Source organism: Myotis yumanensis, unplaced genomic scaffold (genome assembly GCF_028538775.1).
Source record: "Myotis yumanensis isolate MYYU_CA2020_CCGP unplaced genomic scaffold, mMyoYum1.0.hap1 SCAF_3, whole genome shotgun sequence".
NCBI lineage: Eukaryota > Metazoa > Chordata > Mammalia > Chiroptera > Vespertilionidae > Myotis > Myotis yumanensis.
The window spans coordinates 199493681-199510626 of NW_027223754.1; the positions used below are offsets into that span (position 1 = coordinate 199493681).

General features: G+C 35.4%; 1 protein-coding gene and 1 pseudogene across 1 annotated transcript in view; both read left to right on the forward strand.

The window, feature by feature from the left end:
* Positions 1–16946, forward strand: part of MYBPC1 (myosin binding protein C1) — a 95237-nt gene that overhangs the window by 49831 nt on the left and 28460 nt on the right. Inside the window, exons 13-19 of the mRNA XM_070410908.1 lie at positions 746–870; positions 1808–1913; positions 2858–3024; positions 4472–4634; positions 5592–5698; positions 6026–6159; positions 16337–16496. Coding sequence (XP_070267009.1) covers positions 746–870; positions 1808–1913; positions 2858–3024; positions 4472–4634; positions 5592–5698; positions 6026–6159; positions 16337–16496 — 962 coding nt within the window. The remainder of the gene's footprint in view (positions 1–745; positions 871–1807; positions 1914–2857; positions 3025–4471; positions 4635–5591; positions 5699–6025; positions 6160–16336; positions 16497–16946) is intronic.
* On the forward strand, positions 13275–14022 carry LOC139005733 (UMP-CMP kinase pseudogene; annotated as a pseudogene).

A 16946-nucleotide genomic window follows, 5' to 3' on the forward strand; every position in this document is an offset into this window, starting at 1 on the left:
ATTTTCCAAATAAAATGTTTTTCTGTAGTCTGTTTTAATGCCCTACTACACTCATCTATAATCCAAATCATAGATAATGAAATTGGGCAGTCTTCTTGGCTTTTAGTTTTTTTTGTTTCCAAATACCCAAGTTCTTTCTTAATAGATGGTAACTGTGATCTGATAACACTAGTTCTTAAGCTCATTTAAGAGATTATCACATTCTATAGAATTACTGTCTATATTAATGATTAAGTTCATATTATTGCTTAAATTGTGTAATCATTTATTTGCCCCAAAAGTCTGTGTCACTGGACGAGGCAAGGAGTGGAATCAATGAATCAGTGAATAAGATCAAGGCTCTGTCCTTCTACAAAGTAGATAAATTGGTCATTTAAAAAAATGTATAGAGTTGACAATCTCTCTGATAACCTCAGACAACCCTGTTTTCCAAAAATGAGTTAAAAATATTAAATAGAAAATATATGAGCACTGACTTATATTTGAAATAAAAACCTTATATAGAAGAAAATGACTGAAATTAAATATTAGTATATAAATATGCATATTATGCATTATGAAGATAAAAAATGGTTTCATGTTTGCTGTTCATTAAACTATGTAAGATATGCTTCATAAATGGCAGATCAAAATTATATCCCTGTCTTTCAAGCATTACCAAATTATAAGCCAAATTTTCTGGCAAGAAAGAAAAGAATAAAATCAGGCTTATAGGTTCTGTTTATCTTTCTCCTATTTAAAATAGATACATCTTTGAACATAAAGGATGTGAAAGAATTATGTTTATCAATAACTGTGGGCTAACAGATGATTCGGAGTATTATGTGACGGCTGGCGATGAGAAATGTTCCACTGAGCTCTTTGTGAGAGGTAAAGTGAAATCTCTTACTGTAGTCATCAAGAGCCATGGCTGTCTCTCAGGGATAATAATTAAAGTGAAAGTGATGAGGTGAGGTCTTGAGCTCCACAACAGAACTAAGTAGCATCTCTAGAGATGGTTTCGTTTGGACTCTCGATTGGCTCTGTATTGAAGCTACTCTACCCTGGCAGTTAATGTATATCCTAATTAATCTTCAGTTTCATTGAAGACTAGAAAAGCCAAGAAGAGAAAAAACTGCTGAGGACAAATGCCCATAGGTTTTGACTCAAGCAAGCAGTATTTTACAAAATAATTATTCTGGTTATACCTTCTGAAACCCAATGAAGTCTACAGAATAATCCTCATCTCGCATGCTCAGCTGATAAAAAAAAATAAATTTCTCTTGAACCCAGCTTCATAACTAAAGGGGCATCAGTGGTTGGCACTGAGAGCTCTAAAGAGTATCATTTCCTAAGATTGTGAAAAGAGCCAGAGGGTGTCAGTGAAGCCAGCCACCACTTATTTTTATTTTTGTGAGACCCCTGCTCAAGACAATTCTGCAATCTCTATCACCCATCTAGAGCCAGAATCGAAGAATTTTAGTCTTAAAGGTTCTCCTTCATCAGAAATGTCTACCACCTGGTATCTTATTTGTCCATCCTCCCCCTCCCCCACAGCAAAATGATGTTTGATACATTTTGTCTGCTCTCTAGAACAATAATTTATTTGATTTGATGAGTTCTGGGAAAATTTACTCAGGGTTGTCAGCTATTTATTTTGCCAAAAAAGTCATAAAGACCCCACCTACTATCTATCACCATCAAACTAACCATAGCTCTGTGGTATGATACTTTCTTACTTCTGGTTTTTCATCGGTGAATAAATTTGGGGTTGTGAGGCAAGTTTGGAACATTTAATGATTCTGATTCTCTCTTATTTTCACACTAGAGCCTCCAATTATGGTGACCAAGCAGCTGGAAGATACAAATGCTTACTGTGGGGAGAGAGTGGAATTAGAATGTGAGGTGTCTGAAGATGATGCAAATGTAAAATGGTAAATATCTTTAATGAGGTCTGTTCATTTTTAATACACACACAAAAAAGTACCTTCAAAGTTTGGACAATTTTGTATGTAAATCAATTCTTTTACAGATATGAAAAGAATTCCAGTCTCATTTGTGTTAGTATAAATGGTAACTATACTAAAATACTGTTTTGTTTTTTACTTATGGAACTGAAAAATATCTGAAAAGCTGTATTGGTAAGGATGTAGGGAAGTAGGTTCAAGGTTGCCAGGTCTGTTCAACCCCAAAGATAATAGATGCTCTTCACCTCTATACCATGCTTCCTCTCACTATACCATGCTGGCAACTTACATGGAATATATACTTTAAAAAAATTTATTCCTAAGCATTTTATTGTTATAGTACCTCAGAAAAATATTTTAGACTAAGAATCACCAATTACTTAAAAAAATAAAACCTTTTTTTTTTTTTTTTTTTGGTCAGATGGAAATATTTAGTTGTAAGACACCACTGCACTCGGACCAGCCAGATGGAAATATTTAATTTAATTTTAAATTAAAATGCTTTGTTGGGAAGTATAGTAAATTACATGGCCGGAGTCTGTAGTAATTGGCACAGACTCGATTGTTCATTCTAATCTAGAATCATCAAATGTATTAAGCCATTATTCTCACTAGTGTACGTCAAAGGCCCAAACATGAGTAATATCTGCTCTTAGCATATTCATCTGTTTGATCTTGAATGGAAAGAGGGAGCTTATGTTCTTTTCATGTATTTTTTCAGACAACATTTGTCATAATAATAATTTATTGATAGATTGATTTATATATTTTTTAATTCATTAAATCATTCTTGAATGTCTGGTGTCCTGACAGATATTCTACAAAACACTGGGATATGGGGAAAACAAGGCCAATAAGGCCCATCTCTTGAAGGGTCATTTATAAAAAATTTTTAATCTATTTTAACCCAGGTTTAAGAATGGTGAAGAGATCATCCCTGGTCCAAAATCAAGATACAAAGTCAAAATTGAGGGCAAAAAACACACTTTGATCATAGAAGGAGCAACCAAGGCTGATAGTGCAGAATATTCTGCAATGACAACAGGAGGACAATCATCCGCTAAACTTACTGTTGGCTGTAAGTAAGACTTCCTTGGATGTCTTCCTTGTTGGCTTACCAGTGGTGTTGCATTTGTTAATTCCATTTTAGAAAAGTTTCCATCTATTTGATTTCTACCTGTGGCAATTTTAAATATGTAAAATTAAGTTCCATTCTAGCTGTGTGTCTATGTCCTATCAACCGGGGTCTCTGAGAAAAGAACCAACTATTCAAGTTCATAGTAGAGCACCCATATGGAAAGGGAAGGATAAAGACCACCTGCCAGAGAAGTTACCGTGGTTGAGAAATATGTTCATCTCCAAATCACATAACAAATGATAAATAGTTAGACATGATATCAACTCTTGATCATGTTTGCTTAATCCATAGGTGAACTTGCTATCTGTTCATTAAATAAACATTCAACATTCTGCAATTACATTTGAGATGAGTTACTCAACTAATAGGCCTCAATTGAGAACACTGAAGACCTAATTTGCTCATATGCTTCAGAGGCATGAGAGAATTAATGTACTTCCCCTAAATGCCCACTATTAGTTCTCAGTGGCAGTCTGTCCCTTTCAGTTAGCTATGAAAATTAAAATAGCAGATCTCGCAAGAAGATTGATAATACACACAGAGCAGAAATCTACTTCCTTACTGCTTTCTTAGACCAGTTGCAATTTATATGATCACCGAATTGTTCAAAAGTAATTTCAATACACTCCTATGTTTCCTGGAGTGATGGCCATTTTAATTTAATATCAAAAAAGGTTTTTTAACCATAGGCAGATCCTTATCTGATATTTGTATACATTTAAAGCAGGTACAGTCAGTTCTGTTACAATGCAACATATGTACTTCTGAAAATCACTGTGCTATCCAAAGTCATGAAATAAAAACCAAAGGACTAGGGGGAGGGAATGAGGTTATGGACACAACACTCACAATTTTTGTCAGCAACACATCTTACAAAAAAACAAAAAGAACCTAACAAAAATATTAGCAGTTTTACACATGTTAAGTGGTTGATAAATAGAACAATCTATATGGTGCTTTACCTTAAAAAGGAAATGACATTTGCTTATGGAAGTGGTGTCAAAAGTGTTGCAGCTTGTGAGCTATTGGATAGTGGTAATCTCAGTTATGCATGGATTTGGCTCACATCACACGGGTGAACTGAGGCAGCTGGTAGATGTGTGTGTGGGAATGTGGGGGATGTTTTGTACAGTTCTACCTGGCTCAGCTCAGCTGGGTGCAGTGTTTTAAATTCACCTAATCTTTGTCATGAATGAAATTGTATGCAATCAAACATGAAATTTGTGTTATGCTACAATTGCCCCCTTAATATATTAATTGCATTGGAACAAATTCTCATTTTCAAAGCAATCCTTAATAACAAAACTGGCCATACTGTTGTGAAATGATACCATGTTTGCCTGTCTGGATTGGGTTTGGCACTGATAATTGTCTATTATTTTTGTAGTGAAGCCTCTGAAGATATTGACACCTCTAACTGATCAGACTGCAAAACTTGGAAAAGAAATCTGCTTGAAGTGTGAAGTCTCTGAAAACATTACAGGAAAATGGACTAAAAATGGGCTACCTGTTCAGGAGAGTGACCGTGTAAAGGTTGTACACAAAGGAAGGTAAGCAAGCTAGACAACTCCGAAGTGAAGGCTGGTCCCCATCCTTACTTTCTCCCCTTCCTAAATTACTCATTGACAAGAATGTTTGAAGAGCCGTCCAAGGGAAAGAATCTATTTCTGATTCATTGCTGCCAAATAGCAGAAGCATATATTTCTCTGTTACACATCATGTTCTACCTGTAATCCTGGGTCTGCACCTTACAATATGGTGTTTTGTCTATTCAAAACCCACTGACTGATTCTTTCTATCTAAACATGAGGTTAGAAGAATGATACTGAATTCTAGTTGAGGAACTGTCAAATTAGATTAACTGTCCCTAACCAACAAGTGTCACATGACCTTTCCACATTTTTTGGGGGGTGGGGGGGAAGGGGGAGATAATATCCTAGAACCTAGCAAAAAAAATCAAAGCATGGGTTCTCAAACTTGGATCCATGGATCCTAACAATATCATGAATGAACTTTAAAGGCCCTCATAAATCTTCTGAAATTGTTAGAAAATTATGTGTGTATAAAAATACCTGTTTTTCTTCAACAAGAAGATCCATAGTGGCCATCAGATTTTCACTGGCTCATGGCCTCAATAAAGTTAAGAACTATTACTCTTAGGTTTGGTATATAAAGCCAAAGTCAAGGTTATTCTTAATAATTTCTTGAATCTTAAAGTATGGTATCAGTGAGGTATTTTTTTTAGTCTTTTTAATGACATGGAATAAATAAAGAATAAGAGGTTCTTGCTTAATAAGTAAGTTGTATTTGTAGAGATAACTCCATATAGTCTGAAATAGATATTTAATATGGACCAATACATAGGAAAATTAAGACCTCACATTATTCTCTCTCTAAGCTGCACTAAACAAGTTAATCAGATAAAAGCCAAGTGTCTCCTCAGTTTGGGTCATATACAATCTAAATCTTTGCAAAGTCTTAGAAATATGGTCTTCTCATTTCCTTAGAATCCACAAATTAGTGATAGACAATGCTCTCATTGAGGATGAAGGGGATTATGTATTCACACCAGATGACTACCCTGATACTTTGTCTGCCAAAGTTCATGTGATTGGTGAGTAAATAAAAGTAACCTTTGCAATGTCCTGTTCTTTTATTTTTGTTGTTGTATACCTTGGAATTGTAACATATTAAAAACTATGTGATGTTTAAAGAAAAAAAATACATGAACTGTTATTAATCACTACCATATGGTTGATTCTTAAGAAATATTACTATGAAGTAGTTTTGAAAGGTGCTTCCTTTACACTGACTCCTCTTACATTCTTTTTGGACAGATAAAATATTGATTACTACCAATGTTTAACACTAGCCAAGTACTAGCCCAGATATTCACATGGGAATGACTGTCTGATAACAAAGGCCATGTTTAATATTCCAGATCCTCCTAAAATCAACCTGGATGGTCTTGATGCTGACAACACAGTAACAGTAATTGCAGGGAACAAGCTTCGTCTTGAGATTCCCATCAGTGGAGAACCTCCTCCTAAAGTTATTTGGAGCCGAGCAGATAAGGTTTGTTCTACACACACACACACACACACACACACACACACACACACACATACACACACTGCCCACCCCACTTCCTGACCTCCATTAGTTAGATGAAAGAAGAAGCAAATAAATGTACAGGGGTACAGCAACAGTGTAATTCTTTTGATAAGAAAAGATCAGTGATTCTCAGACAAATTTAATAATCATTCATTTACCTTTCATATATATGACTTCCTTCTATGTGACCTGGCATGTTTTTATGTGCAGTGAACAAGATTATATATTTCATTTTAATGAATGTGAGGGAATGAGATGGAGAAGAAAGATGCAATGAATTATTTAAATAAATAGATGGATAAAATTATTTTGCATAGTAATAAGTGCTATGAAAATTAAACAAAAATAGGCTAATATAATTAGCAAGTGACTGTGTGGTGAATGACAAAAGCCTCTTTAAATGACAACAAGGAACCCATTATGTGAAGTTCAAAGAAGAAAGATTTTCAGGTGAAGTCAATGCAAGTGCAAAGGATAAAAGGAGAGAATGAACTTGATGTGTTGGAAGAATAAAAAGAAAGCAGTGTGACTGGGGTAGAGTGAGGAAGAGAATAATAAGGTTGTAGTGGTAGATTAGTATCAGCTCATATGTGACCCTATGGATTCCTATATAAAACTAGATGCCTGGTGCACGAAATTTGTGCACTTGGGGGGAGGGGTCCCCTCAGCCCAGATTGTGAGAGGGCACAGGCCAGGCTGAGGGACCCCACCGGTACAGGATCAGGGCCAGGGAAAGATGCAGGAGGAAGTTGGTCAGCCAGGGAGGAACCATGGGAGGGCTCCAGGGCATGTCCAGCCCATCTCGCTCAGTTCCCATCAGCCAGACACTAGCAGCAAGCTAACCTACCAGTCGAAGCATCTTCTCCCTGGTGGTCAGTGCATGTCATTGTGAGCAGTTGAGCGGCTTTAACATAGCATTAGCATATTACACTTTGATGGGTTGAATGGCCAACCGGAGGACTGGACTCTTAGCATATTAGGCTTTTATTATATAGGATGTTGTATGGGCAGCAAAACTACTCCATATGATTCTATAGTTTTGGATACATATCATTATAGATTTGTCAAAACCCATAGAATGTACAACACCAAGAGTGAACCCTAATGTAAATTATGGACTTTAAGTGATAATAATGTGTTACTGTAACAAATGTGCTGCTCTGACATGGGGTGTTAATAGTGGGAGAGGTTGTGCATATGTAGGGATGGGTTATATGAGAACTCTCTGCACTATCTGTTCAATTTTGGAGTAAACCTAAAACTAATTTCTTCATCATCATCATCATCATTATCATCATCATCAAAGAGTTGGAGAGTATTTCCTCCTTTTCTATTTTCTAGAGGAGGAAAAAGTATCATTGAGCCATGGAACAACTTCAAGCAGTGCAATTGGAGTCTTGAAAGAGGGGGTCAGAAAACTATTTAAAGAAATAGTAGTCAAAATGTTTCCAAATTTGGCAAAAATTATAAATGCAGATACAAGAAGCTCAATAAAAACCAAGCACAAGGAGCATTAAGAAAATGACTCTAAGACTCATCATAATTAAATTGCTCTAAGCTTGTGAGTAGGAAAAAACCTTAAAAGTAGAAAGAGAAAAAAGTCACATTTAATACACATTTAATACACAGGAACATAGGCAAGGATGACTTCAGATTTCTCTGGAAGCAAGGCAAGTGAGAATACAGTGGGCAACATCTTTAAAGAAAAAGACTGTCAACCTAGAATTCTATACTCAACAGAAATACTTTTCAGAAGTGAAAACAAAATAAAATGATTTTCAGATATATAAAATCTGAAAGAAATCAGCAGCAGCAAACTTGAACTATAAGAAGTGCTAAAAGAAGTCCTTAACCCTTTGAGTGCCAACCAATATCCTAGGAGCTATGCTAAAATTGCCAAGACATTTTTGCTGATTTTACAGCAGTTTAGAAAAAAAAAATTATGAATTGCAAGTAAATGAAGTTACATATTCAAAAACTTAAGGAAACCTTTACTACATTTTTTTTCATCTTTGACATATATTGTTTGCTGATTGTATTATAAAATACTAGTAGAAAAAAAAATTTGAACAAAACATATAATGTTAAAATAGAGGGGCACCCTTCTCCAATATCTTCTACAAAATCGTCATCTTCACAGCAAGAATTGACACATTTAGCAATATCATCATCACTAATAAAAGCAGACTTAGAACTGGACGCCATTTCGAAGCTTTAGGGCTACAAAATCTGAGTAAACTTCATAAAATCGTAGTACCTGTAAAAAACTAGGCAGATAAATGCCAGTGGTCAATTTTAGAACTACAAACATTCGGCATCATAAGTAATCTGCACTTAGGTGTCATCTGTCAATAAAGAGTGAACTACTAGCATCTAATAGTGACACTGCAGGAGGAGCGCAATCACGCTCCTGGCACTCTAGGGGGTAAGTTAGAAGGAAAAGGATATCAGATGAAACATTTTCACAAAGGAACAAAGAGCATCAGGAATGATAACTGCATTTAATAGATAAACACATAAGAGGTTTTTAAATATTTAAATCTCTTAAAAATAATTGACTGAAAAATAATAACAATGCACTGTGTGGCTTATATCATAGGTGTAAGTAAAATTTATGACAATAAAACCATAAGGTCAAGTGGGGAGAAATGGAAGTAAGGATCAGTAGAAATAAAATGGAAGAATACTATTGTAAGTTTCTTTTCTTTGCTATACATGAACTATTATTACATCATGTGAAGGTAGACCATGAAAAATTAAGGATGTATACTATAAACCCTAAAGGACCTACCTAAATAAAAAATGATTTATAGCTAATAAGCCAACAAATGACATCAAATGCAGTCACCAAAACATTTGTTAATTCAAAAGAAAGGCAGGCAAGAAGCATAAAGAACAGATGGGACAAATAGGGGGGGAAAAGCAAGATATAAAATTGCAAAGAGAAATATATAAATTAGAGATTTCAATATTCTTCTCTCAATAGTTCATAGAACAAGAAGACAGACAATCATTAAGTATACAGAAGATTCAAAGAATACTATCAACCATCTTGAACTAATTGACATTTATAGGATACTCCATTGAAAAAGCAGAATTAGCATTATGTTAATAAGCACATGGGAAATTTACCAAGATAAACCATTAAAAAGTCTCAGTAATGTTAAAGGATTTAAGTTATGCAAGGTATGTCCTCTAACCACAATGGAATTAATTAGAAAGCAATAACAGAAAGATATCTGGAATTTTTCCAAATATTTAGAAACTAAGGAACATTTTTCTGAAGAACTCATAAATTAAAGAAGTAGTCATAAATAAAATTAGAAAATATTTATGAAATGCTGCTAAATCAGTACTGAATAGCCTTCTATCTATAAAAGAAACGGTATTTGTAGTTAAAAACTTATCACAAAAAATCAACAAACAACAAGTGCTGTAGAGGATGTGGAACAAAAGGAACACTCGTGCACTGCTGGTGGGAATGCAGACTGGTGCAGCCACTATGGAAGACAGTATGGAGTTTCCTCAAAAAGTTAAAAATGGAACTTCCATTTGACCCAGTGATCCCACTTCTAGGAATATATCCCAAGAAAACAGAAACACCAATCAGAAAGGATATATGCACCCATATGTTCATAGCAGCACAATTTACCATAGCTAAGATTTGGAAACAGCCCAAGTGCCCATCAACAGATGAATGGATTAGAAAACTGTGGTACATCTACACAATGGAATACTATGCTGCTATAAAAAAAAAAAGAAAGAAAGAAAGAAATTCTTACCATTTGCAATAGCATGGATGGAACTGGAGAGCATTATGCTAAGTGAAATAAGGCAGTCAATGAAAGAAAAATACCACATGATCTCACTCATTTATGGATAATAAAAACCATTATAAACTGATGAACAAAAATAGATACAGAGGCAGAGCAGCATGGAACAGACTATCAAACTACACCGGGAAGACCGGGGAGGGTTAAGGGGAGGGAGTAAGAGATCAACCAAAGGACTTGTATGCATGCATATAAGCATAACCAATGGACACAAGACACTGGGAGTTAGGGGAGGTCGGGGGAAGGTCAAGGGGGAAAAAAGGGAGACATATGTTCTGCTGTTTGTAATATTTTAAGCAATAAAACAAAATTTAAAAAAACTTATCACAAAGAAAATCCCAAGTCTAGATGGCTTTATTGAGAGTTCTACCAAACACTTAATAAAGAAATAATACCAATTCTGCACAAACTCTTCCAAAAAATTGGAGAAGAGAGAAGAGTATTTCTCAATTCACTCTTGAAGGCGAGTATTACTCTTATAGCAAAATCAGAAAAAACAACAACATTATAAGAAGAGAAAACTACAAACCAATATCACTCATGAACATAGATGAAAAAGTTTTACACGAAATTTAGCAAATTGAATCCAAAGATATATAAAAGGAATACTATATTATGACAAAGTAGAGTTTATCCCAAGAATGCAAAGGTTGTTTAACACTTGAAAATCAATTAGCATCATTTACTATATTAATAAACTAAAGGGGGGAAATATGATCATCTCAATAGACATAAAAACATTTGACAAAATCCAACACCCTTTTCTAATATCTCTCAGCAAACTAGGAAGTGAAAGTAACTTTCTCAACATGATAAAAGACATCCATGAAAATCCTGTAACTATCATTAAGTAAATGCTGAAAGAGTGAATGCTTTGCCCCTAAGATCAGGAAAAAAGAGAGATAGATGTCTACCCTCACCACTTGTCTTCAACACTGTACTGGAGGTTCTAGCCAGGGCAATTAGGAAAGAAAAAGAAATAAAAGGTAATCATATTGGAAAAAAGAAGTAAAACTGCATTTATTTTCCTGTGACATAATCATAGATGTAGAAAATCCAATGTACAAAAAATCCACTAGACCAAATGGTACCGTAGCCTAATTTGTATTATCTGAAAGCTGAAAATAATGCAATTGTCCATCACCAGGTGAATGAATAAACAAATTCTAGGATAGTCACACAATGGAATGTTAGTCAGCAATAAAAAAGAATGGATTACTGATATATGCAACAATGTGGATGAATTTCAAAATAATTATGCTAAGTGAAAGAAGCTGGAGAAAAAAGTATTTTTAAAAAGATATTTTAAAAAACTGCCAAATGCTGGCAAGGATATGGAACAATTAACCTCATTGATGGTGGGAAAACAAAATGGTATATCCACTTTGGAAAGTCGGGTGTTTGTTTGTTTTTTTACCTATAAATAATCACTTTATTTTTATTGAATTTATTGGAGAGACATTGGTTAAAAAAATAAAAAGGTTTCAGGTGGACAATATGTAATACATATCTGTATATTGTACTGTGTGTTCACCACCCCAAGTCAAGTCTCCTTCCATAACCATATATCCCTCCTTTAACCTCTTCTACCTCCCCTCAACCCCTTCCCTTCTGGCAATCACCATACTGTTGTCTGTGTTCATGAGTCTTTCTTTTTTTAATTTGCTTAATTCCTTCATTCTTCTTACCCAGCCCCCAAACCCATCTCCTCTGACAGCTGTCAGTCTGTTCTCTGTATCCATGAATCTGTCTCCACTTTGTTAGTTTATTTTGTTCATTAGATTCCACATATAAGTGAAATCATATGGTAAATGTTTTTCTCTGAGTGGCTTATTTCACTTAGCATAGTACTCTCTAGGTCTATCCATGCTATTGCAGAAGATAAGATTCCTTCTTTTTTACAGCTGAATAGTATTTCATTGTGTAAATGTACCACAGCTTTTCTATCCCCTCATCTACTGATGGACACTTGAACTGCTTCCAAATCTCACTATTGTAAATAACACTGCAATGAATATAAGGGTGCATATATATTTTTTGAATTAGTGTTTCAGGTTACTTTGGAAAGTGGAAAATAGTTTGGTAGTTTTTTATAAAGTTAAATGTGAACTTAACTACACAGCTCTACAATGCTATTGTTACATACTTACCCAAGAGAAATGAAGACATAGGTCCATACACAAAACTATACATAAATGATTATAGCAGCTTTATTTATAATTGTCAAAACATGGAAATGACCCAAAAGTTCAGTTGTACAAACAAACAGTTTGTACATACATAAACCAACTGCACACAAACTATACAATGGAATACTACTCAACAAAAAAAAGGAATGTACTAATAATACATGCAGAGACATGGATGAATTGAAAGAACATCATGCTAAGTGAAAGAAGATAGATCCAAAAGGCTACACACTGACTCCATTTACATGGAATTCCAAAAAGGGAAAACTATCAGATAACAGACCAGTGATTGTCAGGGGTCAGAGTGTGGGGTGAGTTCATGACTGCATGGGGACACTGTTGGCAGTGATGGGAATAATATGTATTTTGATTAAGGTGGTGGTTACAGAATCATATAAATTTCTCAAAATTCATAGAACTGTATATCTAAAAAGTGTGAATTTTACTTTATGCACATTATAGCACACTAATAAGCAAAATAAAATATAGAAAACTGAAGAGGATAATATAACACCACCTTAAATAAATATTTTTCTTTTCACATGAAAAAAAAGCAGAACATCTACACTAATAGAGAAACATGCAAATTGGTGTCACTTCGCTATGCCCATCAGCCAATCAGAGTGACTATGCAAATTAACCCAACAAAGATGGCAGTTAATTTACATATACAGGCTAGGAGTGAAGACAGAAGGCTCCGGCCAGAGTGAAGCTGCTGCAGCTGCAGCAGAGAAGCCAAGCCTCGCTGCTGCTGGACCAAAGGCCTGGGTCCCAGGTGCTGGAGGAAAACCGGTGCCAGCAGCCAGGGGAAGGAAGGCCTATTGCGCAAATCTTCGTGCAATGGGCTTCTAGTCTTTTATAATCTTAAGATTAGAATTTGGCTACTATGATAAAATTTTGTTCTATTATGAAACAGAAAAATTATGAAAACTATTTCAGGTATTCTTACTATTGTCACAATCTTTTGTTATTGAAGATTTATGAGTTCTAATCCAGAGACAATAGAGTAGAGAGCTAACAATAGTTAGTGGCAAATTACTTAGATTACCTAAAGTTACCTTGATTGTCTCTGTTTCGCCTCTTTATATACTGGCTGTTCATTATCATATAGAAGATATAACCTGGGAATAAAAAAAAAATGTAATGCTGGCTGTGTATGCTGAGCCGCTGCGGCTGCAGGCTGCTGCAAAACCTGGGTCTTCGTTTCCCGCTGGTGGCCCACTGGCCTCAGGGCCTCATGAAGCCACTGGTCAAGTTCGTTCTTAGCAAAGGGACCCAGTGCGCCTGCATCATCAAGAAATATGGCTACACACACCTTTCTGCAGGAGAACTCCTTCCTGATGAAAGGGAAAACAGTATGGCAAACTCACTGGAAAGTACATTAAAGATGGAAAGATCGTGCCAGTCGAGATAATCATCAGTTTGTTAAAGAAGGAGATGGACCAGATAATGGCTGTGGATGCTCCGAAGAATAAATTCTTGTCTGGTGAAGTTCCAAGATCTGAAGACAACCTTCAAGATTGGAACAAGACCATGGATGGGAAGGCAGATGTATCTTTCGTTCTGTTTTTTGGTTTTTTTTTAATTGTGATAATGAGATCTGTATTGTACGATGTCTTGAGAGGGGAAAGAGTAGTGGTGACAACAGAAAGCTTGGAAAAGAAAATTCAAACCTATCTTCAGTCAACAAAGCCAGTTAATAACTCATATGAAGAAATGGGAAAGTCAAGAAAATAGATGCTTCTAAATCTGTGGGTGAAGTTTTTGATGAAGTTGTGAAGATTTTTGACAAAGAAGGCTAACTCAAAACTAAACCTGAAAACATCCTTGAAATCATGCTTGAATATTGCTTTGATAGCTGCTATCACAATCCCTTTTTAAGGCAATTTTAATTTTTCATAATCACATCACAATTAGTGGCCAGAAAGTATATAGTAAGAAAAATTAAATTTTTCATCTTCCAATTTTTTAAAATTAAATCTTTATTGTTCAGATTATTATAGTTGTTCCTCTTTTTTTCCCCCATAGCTCCCCTCCACCTGGTTCCCACCCTACCCTCTGCCCTTACCCCCCGCCCCCACTGTCCTCATCCATAGGTGTACGATTTTTGTCCAGTCTCTTCCTGCAGCCCCCACACCCCTTTCCCCCTGAGAATTGTCAGTCCACTCCCTTTCTATGCCCCTGATTCTATTATATTCACCAGTTTATTCTGTTCATCAGATTATTTATTCACTTGATTTTTAGATTCACTTGTTGATAGATATGTATTTGTTGTTCATAATTTGTATCTTTACCTTTTTTTTCTTCTTCCTCTTCTTAAAGGATACCTTTCAGCATTTCATATAATACTGGTTTGGTGGTGATGAACTCCTTTAGCTTTTTCTTATCTGTAAAGCTCTTTATCTGACTTTCAATTCTGAATGATAGCTTTGCTGGGTAAAGTAATCTTGGTTGTAGGTTCTTGGAATTCATCACTTTGAATATTTCTTGCCACTCCCTTCTGGCCTGCATAGTTTCTATTGAGAAATAAGCTGACAGTCGTATTGGTACTCCCTTATAGGTAACTGTTTTTCTCTTGCTGCTTTTAAGATTCTCTCTTTGTCTTTTTTTATCTTCCAATTTTTTTAAATTTATTTTTTGTCACAGGAGTAGACAGTGAATTGGAGTCTAAATTTGTCTTAGCTGTGGTACTCACAAAACAGAGAAGGGCATTAGCTAGTTGTTTGTTTTTATTCGATAAGGAAATCCCTATTCTAGTTTGTGCCTTCTGTGAGCAAAACTTTTTAGTATGTGTATATCCCTTTAGTGATTACAATGTGTGAGGGTTAGGGATGCCTCACTTCCTCTTTTTATTGCAGGTTTTAAATTTCCAACCTGCTTAGTGAATTTGTGGACCAAATTCCAAAGGAACTTTTTGTGTAGTTAGTTCTTGTACAATGTGTTTGGTAAACAAACTCATAAGATGAATTGCTAGAAGTGTTTTAGTATTTATCCAATAATTGACCATATCCTATAGAAAGGTAAGAAAACTTAGGCTACGTTTTAGTTTTACTACAACTTTACAAAGTTGTGTGACAGGGCATAGTCTGCTTCCAGGGATTGGGATGAGGGCCCTGGAGGCTCAGAGCCTGAAGGAATTGTCAGTTTTATTCTGACATAAATCTGAGGGTCACATGTGTTCCTTATGGTCTACTATATAGTGTTATTAATGATTAAATTGATCTCAACAAAATTCCTAGCACTGGAACCTTGAAATGCATGTACTAGATTTATGGTGAAGTGGTTTGGGGTTTTTGTTTGTTTGTTTGTTTGTTTGGGGTTTTTTTGTTTGTTTTCTAGACTAAATATAAGGTTTAGTATAAAGTACAATAAATCTAATGGTTAAACTTCCCATTTGTATTTTATTTTTTTGAATATTATTTCATAGTTATTTGTTTAAGAAGATTTAAAAATTACTGCACTTTGGTCAGAACAATAATAAATATATTTTATTAGTGAAAAAAGTGTAATGCTGCTTTAAAGTTATGGTTTAAGAAAAATGGAAAGAAAGAAGTGGAAGAGAAGGAGGAGGAGAAGAAAAAAAAGAAAAACGTTATAGACTGCTCAACTTCACTTTGGGAATGAGATGTTCATTCTCTTGTGTCCTCTTGGAAGGGAAAAATCAATACTCAATTAACTTTATGAAAAATTGGCATTGTGACCTTCAAACCTTTTCAATATTTTTAAAATATCAAGACCTCTGAAAGATGAAAAAAATCATTATTTAGTTCTTGAAATGAATTTAACTATTTCTGATTTTATATGCAGAGACTTGTCTCCTAGAATAACACTCTGTACTCATATTTTTAGTCTTCCAACTTTTTCTTTGGCAAATTAATGGTTGGTGGGATTTAAAGTCAAATCCCAATTCTACCGCTTCTTAGCCATGTGGCCATGGGCTACAGTTTTATCATGTGTAAAGTGGGATGATACCTTTGTCCTTAGCGTTGATGGAAGATTAAACTAAGAATGTGTGTTTTAGGCATTAGTACCTTGTCCAGCTTGGGTTATACGGCCCTCCAGTGTAGTCCTTGTTGTTGTATAGGTCATGCCATGTTTTATTTATTTCCTCTGTAGGCCATCATGGAGGGCAGTGGCCGGATAAGGGCAGAATCTTACCCTGACAGCAGCACTCTGGTTATTGACGTCGCTGAAAGAGATGATTCTGGTGTTTACAACATAAATCTGAAAAATGAAGCTGGAGAAGCACATGCCAGCATCAAGATTAAAGTTGTGGGTAAGTCCCCCTATCCAGTTTGGATCAGTGGATAGGGCATTGGCCTGTGGACTAAAGGGTCCCGGGTTTGATTCTGGTCAGGGGCAAGTGCACGGGTTTTGGGCTCAATCCCCAGTGGGGAGCATGCAGGGGGCAGCCGATCAATGATTCTCTCTCATCATTGATGTTTCAATCTCTCCCTTCCTCTCTGAAATCAATATATATATACTGTGGGTAAGTCCACTGGATCAGTAAACTTCTAAAGACAAATTGGCATGTCTAGATCATGAGTACACTGTCAGCTCTTGATTCTCTCAACATTTCTGGGTAGGCAACAAAGAGAAACATAGTTTGGCTATATTTTATAAATCACTGTCTTTCTTTCTCTATCTTTGACACTTCTTTTCTTTCCTTCCTCTTTTTTATTTTCTTATGGCATGGAGGACATACTTCAGGAATGAGTAACTGAGA